Source organism: Panthera leo, chromosome E2 (assembly GCF_018350215.1).
Source record: "Panthera leo isolate Ple1 chromosome E2, P.leo_Ple1_pat1.1, whole genome shotgun sequence".
Classification (NCBI taxonomy): domain Eukaryota; kingdom Metazoa; phylum Chordata; class Mammalia; order Carnivora; family Felidae; genus Panthera; species Panthera leo.
The window spans coordinates 11,984,218-12,011,496 of record NC_056693.1 but is presented as its reverse complement, the minus strand read 5'-3'; the positions used below and the strand labels follow the sequence as shown (position 1 = coordinate 12,011,496).

General features: G+C 47.9%; 2 protein-coding genes across 10 annotated transcripts in view; both read right to left on the bottom strand.

The window, feature by feature from the left end:
* Positions 1 to 1,542: 1,542 nt before the first annotated feature.
* ZNF180 (zinc finger protein 180) lies at positions 1,543 to 20,043 on the bottom strand. Of its 2 annotated transcripts, XM_042920908.1 has the most exons (5): positions 19,924 to 20,000; positions 16,915 to 17,004; positions 9,384 to 9,458; positions 4,712 to 4,838; positions 1,543 to 3,378 (listed from the first exon to the last, which is right to left on the bottom strand). In XM_042920908.1, exons 1-5 carry the CDS (start codon positions 19,954 to 19,956, stop codon positions 1,643 to 1,645), a joined length of 2,061 nt encoding a protein of 686 aa, XP_042776842.1. In that variant the 5' UTR covers positions 19,957 to 20,000; the 3' UTR covers positions 1,543 to 1,642. The 2 variants fall into 2 exon arrangements, with proteins under 2 accessions (XP_042776842.1, XP_042776843.1); XM_042920909.1 differs by lacking the exon at positions 4,712 to 4,838 and having other exon boundaries at positions 3,210 to 3,378; positions 19,924 to 20,043.
* Positions 20,044 to 26,472: 6,429 nt separating this feature from the next.
* Positions 26,473 to 27,279, bottom strand: part of CEACAM20 (CEA cell adhesion molecule 20) — a 65,770-nt gene continuing 64,963 nt past the window's right edge. For all 8 annotated transcript variants that reach the window (XM_042918212.1, XM_042918214.1, XM_042918215.1 and 5 more), the window contains one exon: positions 26,473 to 26,594. In XM_042918212.1, coding sequence (XP_042774146.1) covers positions 26,541 to 26,594 — 54 coding nt within the window. In that variant the 3' untranslated portion in view covers positions 26,473 to 26,540. The remainder of the gene's footprint in view (positions 26,595 to 27,279) is intronic.

Below are 27,279 nucleotides of genomic sequence, written 5' to 3'. Positions count from 1 at the left end.
TATTCTCTGGTCTCCCATTTCAACTCTCAGCTTCCTTTTTTTTTTTTTTTTTTTTTTTTTTTTTACTGTTTATTTATTGAGAGAGACAGAACAAGCAGGGGAAGGGCAGAGAGGGAAACAGCATCTCAAGCAGGCACAACGCTCAGCACAGAGCCTGAAGTGGGGCTTGATCTCACAAATAGGAGATCATGACCCGGCCAAAGTCAAGAGATGCTTAACTGAGCACTCAGGTGCCCCTCTCTGCTTACTTTTTATTAACTCTCTAGGATCAGAGGTGTCAGGTCCATGATAATCCATAGGATTAGAATTCAAGATTTAGGGGCAAAGGCCAGAAAGACATGTGAACCACATCTTACAATCCAACCAATAGCTACAAATCTTGCCTAAAATCACTCTTGCAAACATAATTTAGGTGATGAGCACTTAGCCGTGATAGTGCCCTCCCACTCATAAGATTTTCATATTAGGGAATACATCCCAGAGGAAAGAAGACAAGACTGCATGGCACGGGGAGAGGGGAGAGGTAGGACCCTTAAAATAGAGCTCCTTTATACTGCTTTGGAAATATTTTTTAAAATGCCCTTTGCACAGCCTGTGTATTCTCCATCGCTCATACAGGACCCCTTCTGGCCTAAATTTCCAGTATCCCATTGCCAGGGAAACATTTAATTTTCAATGAGGAAAATCTCTGGGAATCTAAGTTCTAAGGAGTGACCTGCTCAAGCTAATCCAAATGGAAATCTCAGAACCCTGTGGGATCTCTATTTAGCCACCTAGTCTTTCCTAAATGGTCAAAGATGGAAATCTTTGGTTTACTTTTTGTTTTTAATTTTTACTCCTCATATTACTTAGTATAGTAAAATAGCACACATTCCAAAAAAGAAGAAAACCAGGCATAAACCTAAAAATCAGATACACCCAGAATCCCTTTCAATTCTGATCCATACACAAATATCACAATGGTTCTAGAAATTAATGTTCGATTCTCTTGGCCTGCATTTTTTTCACTTCATATCATAGCCATATCCTATTTTTAAAGAAATCTTCACATATAATAGAAAGCACTGCATAAAATGGATTACAAAGTAGCTACCGGGGAAATCGTGTCATAAAATGATACTGAAATATTGTTTTCCAGCCTAGCTTCTAATACTATAGCAGTTTTCCAATCTACTCAACAACAAGCCCACCAGTGTGTGCATTCTCATTTACTCTTTATTGCTAAAGAGCTCTACTTCACTCACAATCACTCCATAGCAAGTGGTAATTTTCTCAGATTCAAGTTGGAGTGCTTTCTGCAAGGAAAAGTGCCAACATTTGTTACTTATGTGACAATGTGTCATAAATGCCAAGTTTGATTTTTTGATATGGAATTGCTAAGTAAAGTATATGACTCATTGTTCTTTCTTCTCTAGAATGAATTTCCAGATACACGACAGAAGGCTGACTGCAAGCTAGGAAGGAAGGAAGGAAGGAAGGAAGGAAGGAAGGAAGGAAGGAAGGAAAGAAAGAAATTGAAGAGAAAGAGGAAAAGAAAGAGAAAGAGGAAGAGAAAGAGGGAGGGAGGAAGAAATGCAAGAAAAAGGAAAAGGAAAGGAAAAAGAAATATACTCTGGCTAAAAGATTTCCAAACTTGTTACATTCATTCATAGGGTTTCTCCTCAGTATGAGTTGCCTGATGCCTAATAAGTTTAGAACTATTAATGAAAGCTTTCCCACACTGATTACACGTAAAGGGCTTTTCTCCAGTATGAGTTCTTTGATGTACAATGAGTCGAGCACTCAAGCTGAATGTTTTTCCACACTGATTACATTCGTAGGGTTTCTCCCCAGTATGAGTTCTTTGATGTTGAGTAAGGCATGAACTCTGCCTGAAGGACTTCCCACACTGATTGCATTCATAGGGCTTTTCTCCAGTATGAGTTCTCTGATGTACAACAAGAACGTAACTCTGACTAAAAGACTTCCCACACTGATTACATTCGTAGGGTTTTTCTCCAGTATGAGTTCTCTGATGCATGACAAGGTGAGAGCTGCGGTTGAAAGACTTTCCACACTCATTACATTCATAGGGTTTCTCCCCAGTGTGAGTTCTTTGATGTGCAACAAGCTGAGAGCTCCAGCTGAAGGATTTCCCACACTGATTACATTCAAAGGGTTTTTCCCCTGTGTGAGTTCTCTGATGGGCAACAAGTTTGTAACTCTGACTAAAGGACTTTCCACATTGATTGCATTCATAGGGTTTCTCGCCCGTATGAATTCTCTGATGTGCAATAAGTTTATAGCTCTGGATGAACGACTTCCCACACTGACTGCATTCATAGGGCTTCTCTCCAGTGTGAGTTCTTTGATGTGCAATAAGTTTGTAGCTCTGCCTGAAGGACTTTCCACATTGATTGCATTCATAAGGCTTCTCTCCAGTATGAGTTCTCTGATGCACGACAAGAACATAGCTCTGGCTGAAAGACTTCCCACACTGATTACATCTGTAAGGTTTCTCTCCAGTATGAGTTCTCTGGTGGGAAACAAGGTGAGAGCTCCGGCTAAAGGATTTCCCACACTCGTTACATTCATAAGGTTTCTCCCCTGTGTGAGTTCTCTGATGTGCAACAAGATGAGAGCTCCAGCTGAAGGATTTCCCACACTGATTACATTCAAAGGGTTTCTCTTCAGAATTTCTCATGTTTTGAGCAATGGATGAACTCTGGGAGGTTTTACTACAGTTATATTGACTCTCTTCAACAGGGATTCTCTGTTGTTCATTATGGGATATACCGTGGTTCAAAACTTGCCCACGTTCCTCAAAGTCAAAGGATCTTCCTCTGGCATGTATTTTCTCATGTATATTTAAGGGTACATCATTGCTAAAAGATTGAATACTGTCACTAAATCCATAGGATTTAGCCTCTGTTTGAGTGCTTGTAAACTGAATAAGGTGAATGTTCTGGTGGGGGTTTCCACATTCATTACTGTCACAGAGTTTCTCACTGTCATGAATCACCTGATGACTGTTAACAATAGGATTATAATGCAATTTTTTTACATGTGAGGCATGTTTATGAAAATGGTTTCTTATGGATATCATCTGGGGTGAAAGAAGACTGGGATTCAGACCACTCTTCTCCTCAAGTTCAGCATTTTTACAGACTCTCTCATAAGTAATAGCTTTCCTGTGAGTAAAGGCCATTTCCTTCAAAAGTCTCTCTTGTTTTTCCTGTTGCTTCTCCAACTGGTCCTTACAATCCCGAACTTCTTCACATGAAGCTAACCAAGGATCATCTCTTGTCAACCTTTCTAGCTTCACTCCGTGGAATGGTTCGTCATCAAAAATGTTCTGCTTTGATGTTGATTCTCTTCTTCCAAGTGCAGTTGCCAAGTCTAGAAGAGAGCAAAATAAAACATCCTAGCCAAACAATGTTAGAGTTGGAATATTGGGAAAAAGCTGACAAGAAAGTATGCAAAATATAGGTGGATTTGTTTTCAGCTATGGACCTATAGCCTGGATTAAGACAAGAGAAGGGTGGGAAGAAGCAGCAAGCAAAGAACCACCACAGCCCATTGAGAACTACCAGTAGCCCAATAAAACTACTGGGGCGCCTGGGTGGCCCAGTTGGTTAAGCGTCTGACTTTGGCTCAGGTCATAATCACACAGTTCATGAGTTTGAGCCCTGCGCCGGGCTCTGTGCAGACAGTTTGGAGTCTGGGGCCTGCTTCAGATTCTATGCCTCCTCTCTCCACCCTTCTGCCTGTGCTATGTCTCAAACATAAATAAACATTAAAAAAAAACCCAAAAAACTATTTAATCCCACTGTTGCTGAATAAAAAATATTTTAAATGCCAAATACCTCCATATTCCAAAGTAAGATCACCCATATAGAACCTACAAAATAACAAACAATTGTGCAAACCTTAGCAAAAAAACAGAGTCCTTTCTACCCTCTTTAGTGCTAGACACATGCTCACTGAAGTACAGGATAGTATCTATGCTGCTGGAGGCACGAAACGTGCTCGAATAGTCTGTGTCAGTAGGACATGGGCAAACTACTTTGTGAATCAGGAAAAAGAGTGAGAGCACTGTTATCCCAGGTTCCCCAAATGCTTTAGAAGCAATTATTACGGCCTGATGGATTCCTGGGGTTCCAAGTGAGAGAGAATGGAGATCAGCCCGGAAGCAGAAGCCCGTGTGGTTACTAGGTCAAGCAACAGAGAGTACCTCTGGAAAAAGTGGCAATGTATACAGTCTAATAGGAGTGGGAAATGGAGACACATGTGGCATGCCCGATGGGGATTTTTGAAACAAATCTTCAATATATGTACTGACTCCTAAGTGTCGGTTTCTCACCTGGATATGTATGTTAGGAAATGTTTGTATTCATCTCCTGGCTCCCATGAGGAGACCGCATCTGGTTTGAAAAGCAGATGGGGAACTAAACAGGATTTGGGGTGTCTGGGGCTGGGGACAAAAGAAAATCACTGCAGAATTTGGTCCCAGTCTTTGGCCTTTAGGAACCATGAAGACTGAACAAGCTCAAACCTGAGAAGCTGTACCTTTGCTACCCTATGCATTAAAATTGAATCTTCACTGGGGAATAAAAAGCACAAACACAGTCTATGTGTGGTCAAAATCATTCTGGCCTCCGAACTCCATAGTTCTCAATCAATGGAAATCATTTCAATACACAAACTTCATTAAAGGGGACTGTGTTCTTACCCCAAGAGACCAGGTCCCTGTGGTTCTCTAGGATCACATCTCTGTCCAGGGTCCTCTGAACAGGGTTCAAAGTGGCTTCTTCCTTCTGAGTGAAGTCCACAGTCACAATTTTGAAGTTCTCTCCTTCCTAAAACAGGACACACATTCCTGCTCAGCTGGGCATCACTTCCTTCCAATGTTCATAAAGGAGGAAAAGACTGACAAAGGGAAGAAGGAAAACTTGATGGCCTGGAAATTGTCCTGAGGCTGTCAGTGTCCAAAGGATTCTAGTCAAGGTGTACAGGTGCCTTTTAGGGAAACCCCTTTGGGTTTTGGATGCTGGATCTGTTGATACAACCCCAAAGAGGAACAACGGATAAAAACAGATATAAATTGTTTTCTCTCTTGTTCACTTTGAACAAAATGCTCATTCTGATTTTTGCACTGGTGAATATAGAATTGCCAGTAACGAATTCTCTCCAAATTCCCCAAATGGAACAAAACAGAGTCAGCATACTTTTTCTGTCAAAGGTGAGAGAGTAAACATTTTAGGCTTTGTAAGCCATACAGTCTTTATCACAACCACTCAGCCCTCCTCCAGCAAGAAAGCAGGCACAAAAAATATATAAACAAATGGGCGTGACCGTATTATAATAAAGTTTTACTTACAAACGCAGGCGGTGGGCCAGATTCGGAAGAAATGGGTTTTCTCATCTATTAAGAGCACAGGTCTGCATTTTAAAAATATATATCTAATCTGACCATCTGCCTTCTAAGCTGAGTTTATCCCATTTTTTTTGTTTATTTATTTATTTTGAGGGGGGGATGGGCAGAGAGAGAAGGACAGAGAGAACCTCAAGCTGTGCACTGTCAGCACGGAGCCTGAAGCAGGGCTGGATCCCACGACCCTGGGATCATGACCTGAGCCAAAATCAAGAGTCAGACTCTTGACTGACTGACCCACCCACGTGCCCCATCCCACTTCTATTTATTAGGCTTAATCATTCCCAACTCATAGGGTTGTTCAGTAAATTAACTGTGACGATATATGAAAAGCTATTGGCAGTTTCCCGAACAAAAAAGAAAACGGCTGGAAAATTATTAAGGTCATCAGGTTTGAGAACTCTAAAAAAATTAAGTGACAGCCAATGTGACTGTTACCCTGAGCTCTCAGTCCTCCGACGACAGTTCTATTTTGTCCACACTCAGAGCTGCAACGTAGAGCCTTTAAGAGACAGACGTGCTGTGGTTACTGACATGGAGAGGGGGGCTTGGACTGCCTCCTCTAAGCAAGAAAGGACCCGTTTCCAAGCCTACTGGGCAGGAATTTTGATCCAATAAAGTGCTGAGGGTGATCTGTATTTGGCCAAAGGCAGCAAAACCCAGGGAAGTGGAACGCCACTTGCCGCTAAAGGACTTTCTAGATAGACCTGGTATCCTTAAGCTGTGTTCGTGAATAGGACACACGGTCCCCGGAAGCCCGTGAAACTCCACGCAAAATGCTGCCGCACCTGCATTTTTCTTTTTTTTTTTTTTAAATTTTTTTTTTCAACGTTTTTTATTTATTTTTGGGACAGAGAGAGACAGAGCATGAATGGGGGAGGGGCAGAGAGAGAGGGAGACACAGAATCGGAAACAGGCTCCAGGCTCCGAGCCATCAGCCCAGAGCCTGACGCGGGGCTCGAACTCACGGACCGTGAGATCGTGACCTGGCTGAAGTCGGACGCTTAACCGACTGCGCCACCCAGGCGCCCCCGCACCTGCATTTTTCTAAGTCAGGACCTGTAAGTTTCACCAAAATCTCAGAGGGGTTCATAATTAACCCAAAACGGCGTTCAGAAATATCATTCGCACACCGCCACCCGTGTTGAACGTGGCTCTCTAGGTACTGGTTTCCAAGCTCCAATCCATACTTCCTTTTTATAAACACTCCCCTTCACTCTTCAATGTAGGTCCCTTTAATGTCAAGCTTGTTCACATGTCAAATAAACAATGCCGGATTAGATTAGCACCGCCACCCCCACTCCAGCCCCGGCTATGTGTCCCGAAGGTCCCACGGGTTTCTCTCCTAAGACTCCCCACACCGTTGAGTCTGCTCATTTGTGCAACGGCCATCTACGTCACTAGGCTGCAGTCCGTGAGGGCAGGGGCAGGGTATTGATAGTTTGCAAAGCGGCTCAGCATATTGGTGTACCGTAGACAAGAAACACATACTGGGCAAATGATTTCAATGAGTGAATCTGTAGTCTCAACAGACTTCACCATCGATCAAAATAATCTGACTTTGGGGCCAAATTCTGGCTTAGGTTCTCTCTCACACCTGGATCTCATCAGGCCTATTGCACACCCATTTGAATTTTTTTTTCTTAACGTTCATTTATTTCTGAGAGAGAGAGAGACAGAGCACGAGTGGGGCAGGGGCTGAGAGTGAGGGAGACCCAGAATCCGAAGCAGGCCCCAGGCTCTGAGCTGTCAGCACAGAGCCCGACGCGGGGCTCGAACTCACGAACCGTGAGATCGTGACCTGAGCCGGAGTAAAACGCTCAACCAACTAAGTCAAGTGGGTATCCCTTATCACACACCCATTTGAAAAGCTTTTCGATGTGTGGGTACTGGCTTTATCCCCACTTATTCTGTCCTTCCTCTCACCTGCCCCAAACCTCCCACTCCTCAAAATTCCTTCCCGAGCCCTTCAACCGTGCCCCTGGGACCTCTACTTCTGTAGTAACGAAATCCTACAGCTTCAACATCGTTACCAAACATTCCCTCTACATCCCTGTGTTAATGGAAACCTACACTTACCCCGTCCCCCGCAAAGACCCCTCCTCTGCAAACCTCACAGGCTCCGGTTCGCTCAGCATCAAAGGGGGAGGGTGCGTGTCCTCACAGCTACACTGAAACTCACGCCATTTACCTTACTTCTTGGACATTTGTCCTACCAACCCCTTGAACACCAAGCCCCACCCACTGAAGACTTACAATACCTGGGATTTACCCTCTACTTCAAGAACTTGTATGGTCTCAGCCTGCCCTGTCTCTAGCATCCGGTTGTAGAGGTCCCTGACAATCATATGAAACTGAGTGACGTCAACGACGCACTTCCCGGGCGGCATCAGGCTGTGAACTATTCTCACAAGGCCCCTGTGAGAAAATGCCAGCAGCGGCACCATTTTTACAGACGAAGAGCTAGAAGGATAGAGAAACGAACACATACGCTTGAAGTCGGAGGCTGGGATGCAGCCTCAACTCTGCCTAACACGTGCCCTCAGGCATCGATGCCTCGCGCTGGCCCAACTCCCGGCCCTGAGAATCGCTCTTCGGCACCCCACTCTCAGCGTGAGCCCCCAGACCTTGAGATCCCCAGATCCCTTGAGACACTTGAGAGGAATCCCCCTCTCAAGTCACAACCATGGAACGGCCCACCTCTGATTACAACACTCCGCATAATCTCTCCCTCTCTCTTCTCGTGCTTTGACAGTCTGGGGCCCTTCCTCGATTCGAGTATCCCCTATTACTGTCTGCTGGTCTATATTCTTTTCCTTTCCATTCGGTGCCCCTGTTATCTTTTCCATCGTAATTATTCAGTGTAGAGTCCAGGGGGCATTCCTTTTAATCTTTCTACTGGATATGTTCAAAAATCCCCCTTCAAATAGTATCTTGCCTTATGGGACTTTCGCTGAAGGTACCCTGGCTGCAAAAATGAATCTGAATGTCAACGTATGACCAATGGAAAGAAGGTTCCGGAATGCCACTGGGAAAGAGAACTCACAAAAGCAGCTGGATGGGACACTATTAATGGTCTCTACCTCATAACGATCCTTTCAGACTGGCCAGCAACCCTGTTATACCTCTTGGAGCTGCCTGTCTCTCATAATACAACACTACTGTTTTCAGCCTTCTCCACTCACGTCAGGCACCTACCTCTCCATTCCAAGTGCCGCCCTCAGGCCCCACCGGTAACGACCAGATTGCTCACAGAGAAAAACCCAAGCCTTCGAAGAATTCCCTCAGCCCCATTCTTCCTGAACGGGTCCTTCCTCCTCTGTAGAGCCGACAAGTTCACACACGCCCTGAATGAATTTCTCTGGTGCTAATCAGGGACTCTGCTTTTTAGTTTGTATCTCCTCCCTCTCTTGATTAACTTATTTTCTCCACTTAATCCTTCCTGAAACCATGTAAACAGAGTCAAATCTTTTTAATCCTTTAAAGAAAAAAAGGTGACATCAAACTGGACTGTTTCTGGTAGATCCAGAAATGAAGGGAGAGGGGCCCCTGGGGGGCTCAGTCGATTAAGCGTCCGACTTTGGCTCAGGTCACGATCTCGCGGTTTGTGAGTCTGAGTCCCGCATCGGGCTCTGTGCTGACAGCTCGGAGCCTGGAACCTGCTTCGGATTCTGTGTCTCCCTCTCTCTCTGCCCTTCCCCTGCTCTGTCTCTATCTCTCTCTAAAATAAACATTTAAAAAATCTTTTCTAAATAAAAATAATAAAAAAAGAGCCCCTCCGCCTCAAACTTGTAGCTATCACTCTCTGCAATCTTTTACATGATAACTAACCAAGTTTTCGTAAACGATGCCCACTTGCATATCTGTTTCCTCCCTTTCTGCTCACCTCCCGGGTCACTTCAGCCTGGCCCCTGCCCCCCAGCGGACATGCACATTTCTACATTTCCCAGGGTAAAGAGGGCCAACTCACCGGGGATGGAAGGGCCAATGACCCGGCATCTTCTTTCTCAACTTTGACGATACTCTCTGGAGGAAGGAGAGAGTCCTGAGCAGGAAACAGATGAGAAAAAGGAAAATAACCAGGAAACTAAGTCATGGCTCGAAACCGCCACAGCGAGGAGGCTAGAATTCGACAAACCGCCTGTGTTCACACATCCCACCTACAAAACGTCTGCTCCCTCCCGTTGGGAAGCTCGAGAGAGAGAGTGAGAGACAGGGGACAGCTGGAGGGGCAATGCGACACCAGACACGGGCGTGAGATCTCTGTCGGTCTTCCAGGCCAGCCCAGCTACCAGCGCAACGGAGCTGAGTGATTCCAGGCACCGTGTGCAAGAAAAGAACTGTTCAACCAGGTGGTCGGAACTCCTGGATCGCAGAGTTGTAAGCAAATAAAACAGACTACAGTGCGACCAAAGAATCATAAAGATTCCAAAATTAACTTCAGAAAATGTTTGGCAAAAAGTGCCACCAACAAAGGCACCATCAGTAAGAATCTATACTATTAAGATTTGTTCTAGGGGTGCTTGGGTGGCTCAGTCGGTTAAGCATCTGACTCTTGATCTCAGGGTTGTGAGTTCAAGCCCCACGGTGGGCTCTACGCTGGGCGTGAAACCTACTTTAAAAAAAGTATTTTGGGGGCGGGGGGCACATGGGTGGCTCAGTCAGTTAAGCATCTGACTTTGGCTCAGGTCACGATCTCACAGTCTGTGAGTTCAAGCCCCACGTCGGGCCCTGTGCTGACAGCTCAGAGCCCGGAGCCTGCTTCGGATTCTGTGTCTCCCTCCCTCTCGGCCCCACCCCTGCTCATGCTCTGGTTTGTTCTCTCTCTCTCTCTCTCTCTCTCCCCAAAATAAATAAACATTAAAAAATTTTTTTGACTTTTTTTATTAAGCCCTATTCTAGATCAGTAAGAAAAAGGGACCTTCAACACTACAAGGGACAAAGGAAAATGCGCGTGCAACTCAACTATGAAGAAATAAAATGGCCAGTAAATATACAAAAATATGCTCACCTCTTTTTTTTTTTTTTATTTAAACATTTTTTTTTTAACGTTTATTTATTTTTGAGACAGAGAGAGACAGAGCATGAACGGGGGAGGGTCAGAGAGAGGGAGACACAGAATCCGAAACAGGCTCCAGGCTCTGAGCTGTCAGCACAGAGCCCGACGCGGGGCTCGAACTCACGGACCGCGAGATCGTGACCTGAGCCGAAGTCGGCCGCTCAACCGACTGAGCCACCCAGGCGCCCCAGATGCTCACCTCTTTAAATCAGAGAAGATCAAGTCTCTATTTCTATAACTACCTATCTCTATATATTAGAGGCTATAAATTCACACTGATGCCCCTCATTACAATTCAGGAACACATGTGATTCTAGCCTTCCTGCTTTCCATTTTTGTACCTTCTCTGGCTCCCATTATCCATACCTCTATATCTGCTTGTTTGCTCAGACCGCTGTATGGAACCAAAATCCTGACCACACAGGGCATTTCTTCTGCCTGTTGTAAGGACTCCCACCCCGGTGGCCCACTAGTCAAGAGTGTCATATACCATCGGTGGGAGTTTAAGTTGCTAGAACATTCCTGCAGCACTGCACCCATATGCCCGTGCTCTCTCTCCCTGCCTCCCCTCCTCCCCCTCTCTCCTTCCCTCCTCTAAGTGCTGGAGCCACATCCATGTAAAGAAGGCCCCATGAGAACGCTCGGCTGCTAAGTCGCCTGCACAAGTACCCAGGACAAACACCAGGATGGTTAGGCTGCCTTACAACGGCTGCGTGGGCATTACTGAAGAGCTCCAGGGGCCAAGGAACAAAAACAAACAAGCCACACTCACAAAGCCAAAATGACAACGGCCCACGGGAGTCACAAGTTTTGACGCAGGCAGCATGGAAACGTGGCTGCAGAGAGAAACCGCCTTCCTAATGGGCGGCAACGCACGGGGAGGCTCGAACCCACGAACCGTGAGATCATGACCTGAGCCGAAGTCGGACGCTCAACCGACTGAGCCACCCAGGCTCCCCTGTGATGTTTTTGAATAGATGTGTACACTGTGAAATGAGTGCCACGATCAAGCTGATTAACACATCCAGCGTCTCGCACTTATGGGTTTTTTTTGTTTCGTTTTGGATGATAACACTTAAGATCCACTCTGAATGTTGAGGATGACGGGATAGGTAAGGCTCTGCCACCCTCTTGGCAGGGTTTTGGCCTCAGCCGCTGAAGGCAGGCAGGATCTTCCCTGGCCCGGCCGCTTCCAACGCATAAGTCGTTGAAATCTCCCAGGTGATGGCCGACGGGGTGGCCCGCGGGACTCACGTACCGAGACTTGGGCTCCCTTGATTGCTCTCTCTGCCAAGGCTCTCACGGACATCCGTCAGGCCCAACAGCTCTTGTGCGTCTTCTGATCATGATTAAAATGTACTAAAGGAAGGGCGCCTGGGGGAGGCCTCGGCTCAGGTCATGATCTCATGGTCCCTGAGTTCCAGCCCCGCGTCGGGCTCTGTGCTGACAGCTCAGAGCCTGGAGCCTGCTTCGGATTCTGTCTCCCTCTCTCTCTCTGTTCCACCCCTGCTCACGCTCTGTCTCTCTCTCTCTCTCAAAAATGAGTAAACGTTAAAAAAAAAATTGTTTTTAATTTACTAAAGGACATTCAGAGTTGAGAAGTGTGCTAGCCAGCGTCCAACATGGCCCTTGATGACCTTGACCTCCAGGAATTCACACCCTGTGCAGCCCTTGCACACGGTACCAGGGTGGGTCTGCATGACCGAGGAGTCACAGAAGTGACGGTGTGTCCCTTCTGAGATGACATAAGACACACCGTGGCTTCCACCTTGGTTGTGTGCAATTAAGTGCTCTCCCTCTGCCCTCCCTTTCTTAGATCCTTTGCTCCACGAGAAACCAGCTGCTGTGTTGTGTGCGGCCCTGGAGAGAGGTCTGTGTAGCGGGGAACTGAGGCCTCTCGTTGACGGCCACGGGAGCGAACGAGCTGGCAAGGGGGTCCTCCTACCCAGTCAAGCCTTCACATCAGCCTGGGCCCACAATTTACTGCAACCCTGTCGGAGACCCTGAGCACCAGAAACATCCAGACCAGCTGCCCCCGGATCGCTGACCCCAGAGACTATGTGCGGTAATAAACGCTGGTCGTTGTTCTAAGCTGCGAAGTTTTGGGGTATGACGTCACGGATGGCTAACACGAGAAGGAAGATGGTTTTGCTTCTCCTAGGCAGCCTTGGAATATACAAGAAGCGTATTTCCGTCTGCGAGAACTAGGTCATCTTTGTCCCTAGCACCTCACGCGGGGCCTTCCGCTGGTTGGGCAATCAATAAATATGTGATGAAAGTGAAAATTATAATGAGCAGCTTGCTACTTCCGTTGTATGTTATAGAAGAAAAGAGCGAAAGGGCCATTAAGATTCTCAGAAAAACACCCAAAGTCGCTAGCTCTGAGTAGAACACCAGTGGTCACAATCAAAGCACGCTTTACCTGTAGTTTTGATAACGTGTGAATGTATGTATATAAATTTAAATGCATAACTCCCTCTAAAACTCTTGCCCATGGGTACACCTGACCCTTAAGCAACACCAGTTTGAACTGCACAGGTCCACAAACATGTTGATCTTTTTAATAAACACAGCACAGTACCGTAAATGCGCTTTCTCTCCCTTATGATTTTCTTAATAACATTTTCTTTAACCTATTCTATTTTATTGTAAGAATACAGTGCACAGGGGCGCCTGGGTGGCTCAGTCGGTCGAGCGTCCGACTTTGGCTCATGTCATGATCTCGCCATTCACGAGTTCGAGCCCCGCGTCAGGCTCTGTGCTGACAGCCCAGAGCCCGGAGCCTGCTTTGGATTCTTTGTCTCCCATTCTCTCTCCGCCCCTCCCCCGCTTACGCTCTGTCTCTGCCTCTCAAAAATGAATAAACGTTGGGAATGCAAGCTGGTGCAGCCACTCCAGTTTTTTGGAGGTTCCTCAAAAAATTAAAAATAGAACTACCCTACGACCCAGCAATTGCACGACTAGGCATTTATCCACAGGATACAGGTGTGCTGTTTCGAAGGGACACATGCACCCCCATGTGTATAGCAGCACTATCGACAATAGCCAAAGTATGGAAAAAGCCCAAATGTCCATCGATGGATGAATGGATAAAGATGTGGTATATATATACAATGGAGTGTTACCCGGCAATCAAAAAGAATGAAATCTTGCCGTTTACAACTACGTGGATGGAACTCGAGGGTATCCTGCTAAGCAAAATCAGTCAGAGAAAGACAAATATCATGACTTCACTCATATGAGGACTTTAAGAGACAGAACAGATGAACATAAGGGAAGGGAAGCAAAAAGAATTTAAAACAGGGAGGGGGACAAAACATAAGAGACTCTTAAATATGGAGAACAGAGGATTACTGGAAGGGGTGTGGGAGGGGGGATGGGCTAAATGGGGAAGGGGCACTAAGGAACCTACTCCCGCAATCATTGTTGCACTAGATGCTAACTAACTTGGATGTAAATTTAAAAAAACAAAAAATGAAATTAAAAAAAAAAAGAAAATGCACAAAGATAAAAAGAGAGAAAGAAAAAAACAGACTCTTAACTATAGAGAACAGACAGTTACCAGAGGGGATGTGAGTGGGGGGATGGGTAAAATAGGTGATGGGAGTTAAAGAGTATATTTATTCAGATGAGCACTGAGTAATGTATAAAATTATTGAATCATTATATTGTACACCTGAAACTAATATAACACTCTACGTTAGCTATACTGGAATTAATAAATGAAATAAAAATTGAAAAAAAAAATGAATAAACGTTAAAAAAAATTAAAAAAAAAAAAAAGAATACCGTGCAGGGGCGCCTGGGTGGCTCAGTCGGTTGAGCGTCCGACTTCGGCTTAGGTCATGATCTCACAGTTTGTGGGTTCGAGCCCCACGTGGGGCTCTGTGCTGACAGCTCAGAGCCTGGAGCCTGCTTCGGATTCTGTGTCTCTTTCTCTCTCTTCCCCTCCCCCACTTGTGCTCTGTCTCTCTCTGTCTCTCAAAAATAAATAAATGTAAAAAACAAATTGTTTTTTAAAGAATACAGTGCACATAATACATATACAAAATATGCATTGACTGTTGATGTTGTCAGGCTTCTGATCAACAGCAGGCTATTAGCAGTTAAGTTTGTTTTGTTTTTTGTAAGTTTTATTTCTTTATTTTGAGAGAGAGAGAGAGAAACCCAAGCAGGCTCTGCACTGTCAGTGTGGAACCCAACACAGGACTCGATCTCTGGAACCGTGAGATCATGACCTGAGCCAAGATCAAGGGTCAGACGCTTAACTGACTGAGCCCCCCACCCCCCACCCCGCGCCCCAGCAGTTAAGTTTGGGGAAGTCAAACTTAACTATGGATTCTCGACTCTGCAGGGGGTTGGTGTCCCTAAACCCTGCATCATTCGAGGTCAACTGTACAGGGAACCAGATACAAAGACATTTACAGCAGTGCTATTCGTAACAGCAAAACACGGAACATTAAATATGTGTGAACAGTAAACCCGTAAGTTCTGGGGCATGGGGTGGAAATCTGGGCACCAGATGTGCAAACTGGTATCAGACTGTCACTGCTCCCGGGCCCTCACAGTGGACAGAAATAGGAAAACACATGTGTATGTCCCTCTCCACACACACACACACACACACACACACACGCACCATTGAGACATCCATACGTCTCCACGTACTTCTACACCTACATATACTGAAAACCCCGAGTCACGTCGCTACCTACAACTCCCACCGATCACTAAGGTTTACTCCAGTGTGCTCTCTCTTACCACATCTGATTGTGAGAACACTGGCTCCCATGAGCCTTATTAGGCTTACTCATCTGATCAGCGCCCCCGTGGGTGACTAATCTCCCATTTCCACAGCCGCTCCTTCTCCCGCACGGACACTCCTTGGCCCTCCTGGACTCTGACACGGGGGCTCTCTCGACCCTCCTTGGGCTCAGACTCTGCAGGTGGCCTCATCCCACTTGGACTTGGACTCCATGTAGTTGCCCTTGACTTCCTGCCTTCGCTCTGATACCCCACCCTGGGCTCCCCCCTCCCCCCCCCCCCATGCACAGAGAACCTCAATCTTCTCAGGCTGTGACACACCACACTGGGATGTGTCCCCAACCCCAACATGGACACACTTCTCACCCTGCCTTGGCTGACACCCCATCCATGCTGGACCACCCTTGGCATGGATGCCCTCACTGCACTCGGGTTGTCCACACTGAGGCAACCCCTCTACGGAGGCCCTTCTCACCTGCCCTGGGCCCGTCACTGCAAATATCTTCCTCCCCCAGATGGACACGTACCTCACCCCACTTGGGCTCTGATTCTCCGTGCCACCTTTTTCACCCTGTCTGGTCACGATGTCCCCACACGTGGACACCCTCCTCACCCCAATCAGGCTGTGACACCTCACAGGAGGGAGCCCTCCCTCCCTCCACCACAGACGTCTACCCAGCTCGGCCCCATCTCATGGCTTCAGGAATGAACCATTTAGGAAGGGGGAGGTGAAATTCTCATTTAACACTTTTAAAGAAATTAAATGTTTTCGAAGAACATTTACTGTAGGAAAATGTTTTCGATCGTTGATTTCCTAACTTTAAAATTAGCTGCACAAAAATAGAAAAATATAGGTAAGTAAATGAATACATAAGGTCCCTCGGAGCGTAACTGACACTCTCTGTTAACTGACGTGTTTATAACCTTCTAACACATTTCCTATAATACACACTGTATCTTTTTTAAAAAAGACAATCATTTCTAAATGCCATTTACTGAACACAGATCCCACATATCTTTGTATGTTGGGACGCGTGTATCGTCCCATCAATGGCCACAGTATATTCCGTTTCACGGCTTTACCGTAACTTTAATGCTCCCCTTGCATGGCCACTTCTCACACATTCTTCCCAATTTTTCATTCCCAAGCAAACGGTGCGCTGCTGGCCAAGGGGGAACGAATCAGTACTCTAAAGGCCTTTGATATCAGGATGCCAAATTCCTCCCAGAAAGAGTTCTCTGGGTTCAAATAGCGAGGAGGTGGGGGCGCCCAGGTGGCTCAGTTGCTTAAGCGTCCGATTTCAGCTCAGGCTGTGATCTCACGGTTGGTGGGTTCGAGCCCGGCGTCGGGCTCTGTGCTGGCAGCTCGGAGCCTGGAGCCCGCTTCGGATCCTGGGTCTCCCTCTCTCTCTGCCCCTCCTCCCCCTCGTTCGCGCTCCATCTCCGTTTCTCTCTCTCAAAAATGAATTAAAATTAAAAAAAAAAAATTTTTTTTTAAATAGGGAGGAAATGCAGGGAGCCTCCAAGAACGTATAGAGGATAAGGTCAGGGGAGATCAAGAGCTCCCAGGACACCGCAAAGGGAACGAGGACACCCTCCGGAGCCTAGAGGGTCGGGCTGTGGGGCCTGGGTGCGAGCAAGCTGTGGGTCTCCTGGAGGAAGGGGAAGTCCCACTCACCTGCGCACCGGTCTTCAGGGGCCCTGGGGGCTTCTCATCCCGGTCTTCCATGCTCTCCTTCAGGCACAGGCAGGGGCCTGAGGGCCTGAGCTGCAATGGTGCAAGAGCCCTGAGCAGAGCATCCTTGCGCAGGTCCCCTCCCTCCGCCCCGCCCCGCCCCCCCAGGATTAGCCTCCGCTGCCAGGACGCATTCCCCACGACAAGCGCGCCTCTAGAGGTTTCTGCCTGAAAAGCTGCGCACGCCTCTCCCAGGCCAAGACTCTGCAGCTCCAACCTGATTCCTCCGCTATCACAGGCCTCCGGACCTCCTGCCTGTAAGTCAGGCCCCAACACGGCCTCCTGCCCACCACCAACATCTGCAGTTACAAATCGGTCCCTCCCTGCCCCACTGGGTTTCTGGGAGCCTCACAGATGCCCAGCACGTCGAGGACCGCCTAGTGAGCACTCCCTCCCCGAGACGTGAATCTGCAGCCCTAAACCAGCAGCATCTCTTCCTGGAGCAAGGAGTAGGGCTTCTGGGATTGATGACCCGGAACCACACTCCCAACTAAATGTCCCACCCCTCCCAGAATCCTCCCCTTCCTTAACTAGGCCTGACCCTCCAGCAACCTGTCGTGCCCTGCCTCCCACTTTCTGCTCAAATAGCCAAGCACAGGCGCAGAGCTGGGCTGCACCTAGGACTCGGTGCCTCCACCGTTCTGGGTCCACTGGCTGCTACCAGAATAGCGCCTGCCCGATTCCCAGCCCCAAACCCTCCTGAGCCCCGAACGGGTAGCTCAGACTTGGTCCCTCCATCAACGTGGGTACCCTCGGCCTGAATCAGCAACAGAGCCAGGCCTGGGAGCTTCCTGACAAACACCAGCCCGTGCCAACCCCTCCGAGGCCCAGAATGTGGACTTCAGCCGTCTTTCTGCCAACTCGATTGTTTCTGGGTGTGAGACTAAAACAGCCCCCCTGGCAAATCCCACCCCCACACGCCATCTCGCCAACCCTACCCCCCATCTCTCCCTCTTACCCACACCCTTGACCCCCAGGATTCTCACTCAGTGTAATGCGGGTTCACCATGCAGCCATATCCTGAACTTGCCCACACACCGTCTCCTCCACTAACATCCACAGGCCCCTGCTTGAGCCACACCTGCCCAGATTCCTGTCCGAGTATCTTCCCGGTCACCTGCAGCCTAGGGAGATCCTGTCCTCCCGCCAACCTGGGCACCACCACGGGTGACTGGGGCGCCATCTGCACAAAGACCCCAGCACCCTCTAATACCCACCTCCAGGCTCCCGTTTCCCGTCCAAATACCCACGTGTATGCGCAGGGGGCCATGGCGCAGCCCTAATCCTCTGCAGCCGGGAATCTGCAGCTGCTCCCTCCACCCGCCTGGGCATCCTCAGGCAATACCAGGGTCCTAGGACTGCCCATGCCTCCCCGTTCTGCCCAAGACCAGAGGCTGCGGCTCCAGCAGCGACTGGGCGGGGCCGCGCACCTAGGTTCCCTCCTCCTGCTGGCATCCCCGCGGATACACACGGAATCCACATCCCGGACCTGGGCCCTCCCCCAGCCTGTGGGTTTGTGCAATCCCTGCTCCTGAAAGGAGAAGACGCATCTCGCACTCTGCACCTCAATACCCGGGCTACCTCAAGCACCCACAAGCCTCTGTGAGGATCTTAGGGGCACCTGCGCCACGGCCTGCTTGCCACCAAAACATCAGAACACCCAAACCGTCGCTTGAGCAAAGAATTCCAGAGTCCGCCCCAGGGCCTGGGCGCTCACCAGTCTGGAGGGTTCTCCAGCTCATGACAGAGCAGCTCCCACGGGAAGCAAGCCTTTTGGCTTCCTCCAGCCCAAATGTGGATCCCTAGATGCCACAGAGTACAGCCCCTTCCAGGTCCAAATCTACAGCCCAGACTCTGTCCCTCTACCAATCTGGGCATTCTCGTGCCCGCAAGTGGAGTTGCCCCCAAGCAAAGGCCCTGGGGCTGTCTACTTCCCAAACGTGCCGGCAGCATCCGGGGTCCTTCCCCAATAGCTGTCAATTTCACCGCAGCTGTTGCAGCTCTGACCCTCCCAGACTCCACTTCTGTACCTCCCACCCAAAGTCTGCACCCAACTTGAACGTCCTAAGGCCCTGCACTACCCTACGGGGGTCCCAGGACCACCAGTCCAAATTCCTGCTTCCCAATCAACACGCCCAGCCTGAGCAGGGAGCGCCCTGCCTAGAAACTGCCTCCAGGCCCTGGCTCCTCTTGCAACCTAGGAATCTGTAGTCCATCAGGGATTCTCAGAGAGTTCGCTCAGGTAGCACTGGTTCTTCTGGGGCAAGAATCTGCAACTCAAACCTGGTCTCTCCACTACCGGGGGCGCCCCAGGTCCCCAAGCCAACTGCCCAGAACCTCACCTCCCACGTCCTGCTTCCTATTCAAACGCCTGCTGAAAATGCAGGAATAGGGGCAGAGCCCCTCTCCTCCAAATCTGAAATCGAGTACTCTCTCAACGCAGTCTTCAGTCCTCAGATCCTGCACTAAACCAGCCTAGCCCTGGAGGAGGGGAAGCGGGGTTCTCAGGATCGCCCCACATCCCCGCATATGGCCTTGTCTTCACCAACCTGGGCGTTTTCAGCCTTGGGACAAGAGCACCACCCTATCAAGCACTCGCGCACTCCCGAATCTGCAGCTGCACCAGGATCCCTACCTACTTCGGGACCCCGCAGAAGCGCCGCACGCTCAAGTCCTAGGTCGCCCACCTACACCCCCAAACCCACCTTCCCGCCTACACCCTGCGCATGCGCGCACGGGACCTCCAGCGCTGCCCCGCCCCTCACCGACCTGGGCGTCCACGGGCTCGCGGCCCAGGACCGGCCTGTCCCAGCTTCAGGGCCCGGCACGGCTCTGCAGCGGGACGGAGTCGGGTTAAGCAGCCCCCTGCGCCGATTCTGCAACACGACAGACTCGGGTTCAGTTAGTTCGGCCCCCTCCCCTACTCGGCATCCGCAGGGCCACTCGGCTGACCTCCGAGCCCAGGTGCGTGGCGACAGCAGGCATCCGCGCGCGGGACAATGGCTGCGTTTCTGGCCAAACCCGGAAGTGCGTTTGGGCTCGGCGAGCCGGGACTACAATTCCCAGAAGCCCCAGCGGCACGGGCGGCGCTTAGGCGGGGCTCCAGCTCCACCCGGAGGCGAGCGTGGGGATTGCCGCGAGCCGTGTCAGGTTGGGGTATCCGCGGGGGGCGGCGACTGTCTGTGTCCCCGTTTCTGCGCGGCGCCGAGACGGGGAGCGGGACCCGCACGGCCAGGTCACGGCTGCGATACGTGGGCAGTGGCCGACTTGGGAAAAGCTGGCCTGGGACCGGCTGGACGCCCAGGAGCGGCCGTGAAAACGGAATCCCCATGAAACCCCGCCTGGGACGTCCCCTCCTGGGACGGCTGCCTAGTCAGATGCTTGGTGCGCACCGTCTCTTCTTGGTCCTCAAGCCCAAAGATGGTGGCTACAAACCCGTTCGTTACACAGTCCGGGGAGCTCCTGGCGAGTCCTTCAAGAATCTGATATGTTGATATGTTCTTGTAGTTCATTCTAGTAAAACAGCAAGAGTCCTTTTGGTTTTTAAATGGAGGTCTTTCCCTGCCTGTGAGACTTTAAGGATCGTACTCTCCCCCTCCTGATCTGTTTTGGCCTTCATCTTCTGGCCATTTTTCTCTCTCAGCTCCAGCCACGCTGGCCTTTCCATCTTCACCAGCAGCTCTGGCAGGCTCCCACCCCAGGACTTTTGCATATGCTGTTCATGCTGGCTGGCAGGCTCTTCCTTTGCCGATTCCACTGGATTCTTGCCATCTGGTCTTTAGGCAGATGTCACCTCCTCAAGAAGCATCCCCCCACCAACCATTGTAAACTTACAAACCCTTCACTCCTCCACGCACTCCCTGCCTCCCTTCTCATCATTTTTCTGTAGAGAACGCTGGAGTCCAGCTCCAGCAGGTCCAGGGGTTTCCGAAGGATGAACGGCGTCGGCGAAAAAGCGAAAATAAAACAAGCCTAAAATAAAAAACTAACATAAAAACAAAAAAAATAAAAATGGACACAGACAACAACAGTGTGTTGAACTGGCCGATTTATTGTAGCAAACGTGGCATTATATTTGCTGGTGATCTCCTTGTAGCATACGTCATCTACGTTTTCTGGCATTACCCAATTCTCAATTGTTCGTTTGTGTCATCACCCAATAAGGAATACCATGATTTTCTCATAACGTCCCCTCCTGCCCTTTGCTTATTGATTAATTTCTTTCATTGTTTTTGTTATGTATCTATGCTTATCTATAAAGTATTTGCTTTGGTGCTTTCATGAAAGGTCATTTATCTCTCAACACCTCAAGTGGAACAGTTACAGGGACATGACCTCTTGGTTGTTTCCCTGAACCATTCGTGGTTTTGAAGAACAAAAGTGTTCCCCTCGGTCCGAGGTGCCAGGAGGGGGCCAAGAGGGCCTTCGAAACCCATGCCTTATACATTCTCAGAGAGGCAATGCACCTAGGAACCAATGAACCATTCTGTCCCTTAACCGACTAGGTTCAATCATCATCTGGAATGCCTCCTGGGGGCCAGGTGGGCCCAGGGGTCAGGGTGACCTGAGTCCATAGATACACTCCTTAGTTACCGGAGTGGGGCTTTCGGATCCATACGTCTCTCCTTTACAGGCCCTCTTTGCTGGCAAATGCATGAGGCTATCCTTCCTGTAAGTAGAGAATCTCCATAGGGGGTGGCAAGGGCTAAACGTAAGGCCGCACAATTTCTTGGAGCCTTATCTTCTTCCCTAATGGTTCTTTTCCCAGGGGGCCTGCCGAGGGCAATTCCCCAACAGACAATACCCCAGGTACTTTAATAAGGCCAAATTACCTAAAAGCGGGAGGACAAGAAGCTTCACTGTTGGGCTGCCCTGCAGTCACCAATCCATCCACAGCCCGGGCCTTGCCACTCAGGCTGGGATAGCTCGGCTTCCAGCAAGAGAATTTTATATATATATATTTTTTTTCATATATATATATTTTTCATATATGTATATGAATATATATTTTTCATATATATGAATATATATTCATATATATGAATATATATTTTTCATATATATGAATATATATTCATATATATGAATATATTTTTTCATATATATGAATATATTTTCATATATATATACACTATATATATATATATATATATATATATATATATATATGGTACATATTTATTTGGTCGGTTATCTGCTTTCACCACTGGCCTGTCAACTCCGTAAGGGAAAGGATTTGTATCTACTTTGATTAGTGCTGTAGCCCCAGCATCCTAAGGTACCTGCAATATAATAGATGCTCAATAAATATTTATTTTGAATAAATAAAGGCTCCTGGCCCTTTGTTAAATGCCTTAACATCTCATTAACTGCCTGTGGAAAACAGTGATGTTTATTCCCACCCCACCAGGAAGGAAGCTGATAGTTGGAGCCCTGCTGCGTGACAATATGGCATTTAAAATGGTTTTTTTAGGGGCGCCTGGGTGGCGCAGTCGGTTAAGCGTCCGACTTCAGCCAGGTCACGATCTCGCGGTCCGTGAGTTCGAGCCCCGCGTCAGGCTCTGGGCTGATGGCTCGGAGCCTGGAGCCTGTTTCCGATTCTGTGTCTCCCTCTCTCTCTGCCCCTCCCCGGTTCATGCTCTGTCTCTCTCTGTCCCAAAAATATAAAAAAAAAAAAAAAAAAAAAAAACGTTGAAAAAAAAAAAAATGGTTTTTTTAATTATTAGTATTGTTGTCAAAGTACTCCTGTAGTTTTCTTCACATAACTTCTAACCTTTAACAAATTATTCCTATTTGAAATGTAATCTCTACCCCGCCCCCCCGCTTAAATTCCTTATAATTCGTTATTGTGGTTGATTTTTTTTAAGACTTATGTTGGGGGCACCAGCATATTACTTAAATAAATAAACTTTGGGGGCGCCTGAGAGGCTCTGTTAAGGGTCCGACTCTTGATTTCAACTCAGGTCCTGATTTCATGGTTCATGAGATGGAGCCCCATGTGAGCTCATGTGGAGCCTGCTTGGGATTCTCTCTGCCCCTCCCCTGTGCTCGCTCGCTCTCTCTCAAAATAAACATTTAAAATAAAAATAAAAACTTTTACAAAATTAAAAATAAATACTTATTTTGGATCTGGTTAGCCCACTGAAATGTCAGGAATTCTTACAGTATTTCATTTGATCCTCTTGGCTTTTCTGGTGAGACAATCAGCTAATAGATAATTAGTTCATCTCTTCCTTACTTCCTTAAAAGTATTTAAAATATTTTTTTTCAGCGTTTATTTATTATTGAGAGACAGAGAAAGAGCATGAGCATGGGAGGGGCAGAGAAAGGGGGAGACACAGACTCTGAAGCAGGCTCCAGGCTCTGAGCTGTTTGCACAGAGCCCGATGTGGGGCTCGAACTCACAAACTGCGAGATCATGACCTGAGCCGAAGTTGGATGCGCCCCACTTTAACTTCTTATTGCATACATTTCAGACACAAAAGTAGAGAGACGAGCTAAATGGGTCACAACCATTGGGTACAGAGAATGCAAAGTTACTATTATTAGCAGGTATCATTACAAACCACAAGACCCACGAGAACTAACGAAAAGAAATTAACCACAGGCAGAGGCTAGAAAGGCATCAAATATGAAAGAATAAACATTTACGCGCCATTCTGTGCCAGGCACTGCCATAAGGTCCTTATAAATGTTTCTCACTTAGTCCTCATTAGCAATTCTTACCAGGTTGGACTGTTTACTTCCATTTCACAGAAGATGAAGTTGAGGCCCAGAAATGTTAAGTAACTCACCCTGGATTGTGTTGTAAGGGCAGGGCTGGGATTGAGTCCAAGAAGTCTAATGCTAGAGTTCATGCTCTTAGCTTTTACATTATATCGGCCTTGACCTACATATCAACATCTTTCCTCTACACGAGCAATACTAAGTTTGCAAACAAGACAGAAAAGCTTGTATTTATTCATCATACAAGCGAAACATAGGAAGCATAAGAAATCTTTAAAACCCTAATGACAGACGTGAAAAACACAGAACTGCCATGCTCCTGGCTGTGTTGTAAAGATGTCACACGTTGCGGGGGCGCCTGGGTGGCTCAGTTGGTTGAGCATCTGACTTCAGCTCAGGTCATTGATCTCTTGGCTCTTGAGTTTGAGCCCCGTGTCAGGCTCTGTGCCGACAGCTCAGAGCCTGGAGCCTGCTTCGGATTCTGTGTCTCCCTCTCCCTCTGCCCTTCCCTTGCTTGTGCTCTCTCTCAAAAATAAACATTAAACATTTTTTTAAAAGATGTCAAATCTTGCATTATGATGTACAGATTCAGTACAAATATGACAATCATAATGGGATGCTTTGACATTTAGCTTATCTTCCTTTTTTTCTGTATTTTTTTCAGTATTTCTTTTTTTTTACCTTAAGATATTCAGACATTAAAGCATTAGTGATATGTAATTTAAAACTGACTTTGTTTTTTGTTTGGTCTTTTTTTCTTCTTCTTCTTTCATAATGAACAAGGGGGCAAGTTTTACTTCCAGGAGCTCCCGAATCCTGATGACCTAACCTGAATGTTACGGGGACTTCAGAATGGCTATTACTGAGGAACAGGAACTCGTTCTAGGAAGATGCCCTTCAAACTCAGAGGTTTCTCGATCAACTACTTGGGGATTGGCTGCGACCCAAGTTTCGTACTGAGGGTTCTGTCGGCCAGGATCTGGGTGTGGCCTTAGCAATCTACTGAGGAACAAGGAGGTCACGAATCTACTTGCTCTAAAGGCTGGAAGATAAAGCTATGAGTCACTAGAGGGGGAATATGACCCATACCTGGGATCCTGGGGGTGGGGGGATGTAGGGGTGGTGGGTTCTTGGAAGCAGGGGGTGGGAAGAGACAGTCTTTTCCCTTTGCTCAATCCTCTTCTCGGACTCTAGACATTGGAGGGACCCAGAGCTTTGTGATCAGCCCCTACTCTTCTCTGTCTTTACCCACTTTCTTTGCGATCTGTAGGGGAATGGGTTAACTCAACAGGCCTGGAGTGTTCGAACCCAAGAAAGGCCTATTTCCATGACTAGGTCTCGGGTGGCTTCTAGGAACTGAGCTCTTGCAATGTTCTGATGAAAGGGTTTTTGCAGGCAGGCTTGTGGCCTTGGACCACGCTGTATCAGCTTGTCCGGATGGTTTATACAAACAACGTGATCTGTAGTGAACACCTGCCTTCCTTCTGGGGATCTGGAACTGCCCATGTGATTGACCCCCTATAAAAACCCTGGACCCTCAGGTTCAGGGCAAGCCCCACCCCCACCCCCACCCTGGCTGGCAACACTTCACGAGTATCGTCACACATCACTGCTGGGGGAATTCCCATGTGACTCTACTGAGACAGGACACGTGGAAGCTTGTGCCTGGTGTCGTCCATGCTTCACTCCCGGGACCTTTTCTTTTCCCTTTGCTGATTTTATTCTCTATCTTTTTGCTGCACTAAACCGTAACCATGAGTGTAACAACTCCTGGGTCCTGTGAATCCTTCTAGCAAATCGTTGAGCCTGCGTGCGGTCTTGGAGACCCCCCGACACAAGACCTACATTCCCGTAACTTTAAACCCCACTAACAACTCCCACGTGTGTATCTCCAGCCCTGCTTTATCTAGACCGTTACGAACAATTGCCTGTTTCATTCTCCAGTTGATTTCTGACACGCCTAAAGCAAATTCTTGATTTTCCTTCTGTATTCCAAATGTATATCCTCCCTCACTGTTGCCTCAGAGAGTGGCCTGCCAGTGACCCAGGTGCTTTGGCCAGAAACCTGGGAGTCAGCCTTGACTCCTCACTCTGTCCTCATCAAATCGGATTCTCCCCACCCTCACCCCCCAAATTCTTGAGATTCTAAGCATCTCGTGCCTGCTCTCTCCCTTCGTTCTGCTTTTTTTTTTTTTTCCTGTCATCATCTCTTAATAACTCCTTGTGTCTTATCCTCTACCATGATTTGAAAAGACACGTTCCACCCTGCCTCCGGGGCGGGGGGGGAATGCCCCTGGGCGGGGGGGATGCTGTGTCTATCACTGGTGTTTGCCCATCTCCATGATACAGCTGTGGCAGCCCCAGATTCTGAGTCTCAAACCTTGGCCCTCTAATTCTGGGTCACTTCCTCCCTGTTTTTATTGCTTGTAAAGAAACATGAGTCAAAGCCCAAGATTTGGTGGGAGCTGGGGTCCAGTGCTTGAACACATTAAAACAGAATGTCACAGGGCACCTGGGTGGCTCTGTCAGTTACGTGTCCGACTTCAGCTCAGGTCATGATCTCGCGGTTCGTGAGTTCAAGCCCCACGTCGGGCTCTGTGCTGACAGCTCAGCCTGGAGCCTGCTTTGGATTCTCTCTCTCTCTCTCTCTCTCTCTGCCCCTCCCCTGCTCATGCTCTGTCTCTCTTTGTCTCAAAAATAAACATTAAAAAAAAATTTTTTTTTAAATGTCACAAGGCCTACGAAGACAATGGCTGGAATAAAACAAGCACCCAATAAATTTCATTAATATGTGATTGAGCGTGATTTCTCTAGGATTTCTGGAGAAGGGAAATCTGCCTCCATTAGACTGAGGGGTTGATTTGGCCGTAGATGTTGCGTTCTGGATTCACAAGCACCTGTTACACAAAGAGAAAAGATGAGTTCCATTTTCTGTGTAGGCCTTCCTGGTCTACTTGCTGTATTTAGTACAAGGCCCAGATGCTCGCGCATTGTTCTCCGTCCTGGGAAATTCCAATGAACTTCCTCCTACCTGACTGCACTTCAATCACAGCAGCACCTCTGTGTTTCTACAATGGCCCCTATAGTTCCCTACCTTGGAGGAGAGACTCTAAAATAATCCCCACGTCCTGGCATTCATGCCCGTATGTTATCCCCTTCCTTTGAGGGCAAAACCTCTGACTTGCACCTAACCAAAAGAATATGGCAAAATGACAGGATGTGCATGATTGGTTTCTGTTTTATAAGATCTGTTATATAAGATTCTGTTATATCAGACTTCTGTCTGGGCTTTAAAAAAGTAAGATGCAATGTTGTGAGCTGCCTATGGAGAGGGCCACATAGCAAAGGACTTAGGGCAGCCTCCAGCTGACAGCCAGTAAGAAACCGAGGTCCTCGTTTGACAGCCTGCAAGGAACTAAAGGCTGAGCTTGGTAGTGGATCCTTCTCCAGTCAAGCCTCAAATGGGACCTGAGCCTTGGCCAACACCATGATGACAGCATTGCAGAAGACCCATCTAAGCAGTGCTTAGACACACACTTTGCGATAAAGGCATATGCTGTTAAGTTTGTTGTCATTTGTCAT

Excerpts from the sequence above, each read along its gene's own strand:
- ZNF180 (XM_042920908.1), bottom strand. The coding sequence starts at position 19,956 with ATGCCTGCTGTCGCCACGCACCTGGGCTCGGAG. Across the intron at positions 17,005-19,923 it reads CCACGCACCTGGGCTCGGAG|CTCAGGCCCTCAGGCCCCTG; the intron begins GTCAGCCGAGTG and ends GCACCATTGCAG. Across the intron at positions 3,379-4,711 it reads CAGGGACCTGGTCTCTTGGG|ACTTGGCAACTGCACTTGGA; the intron begins GTAAGAACACAG and ends GCTCTCTTCTAG.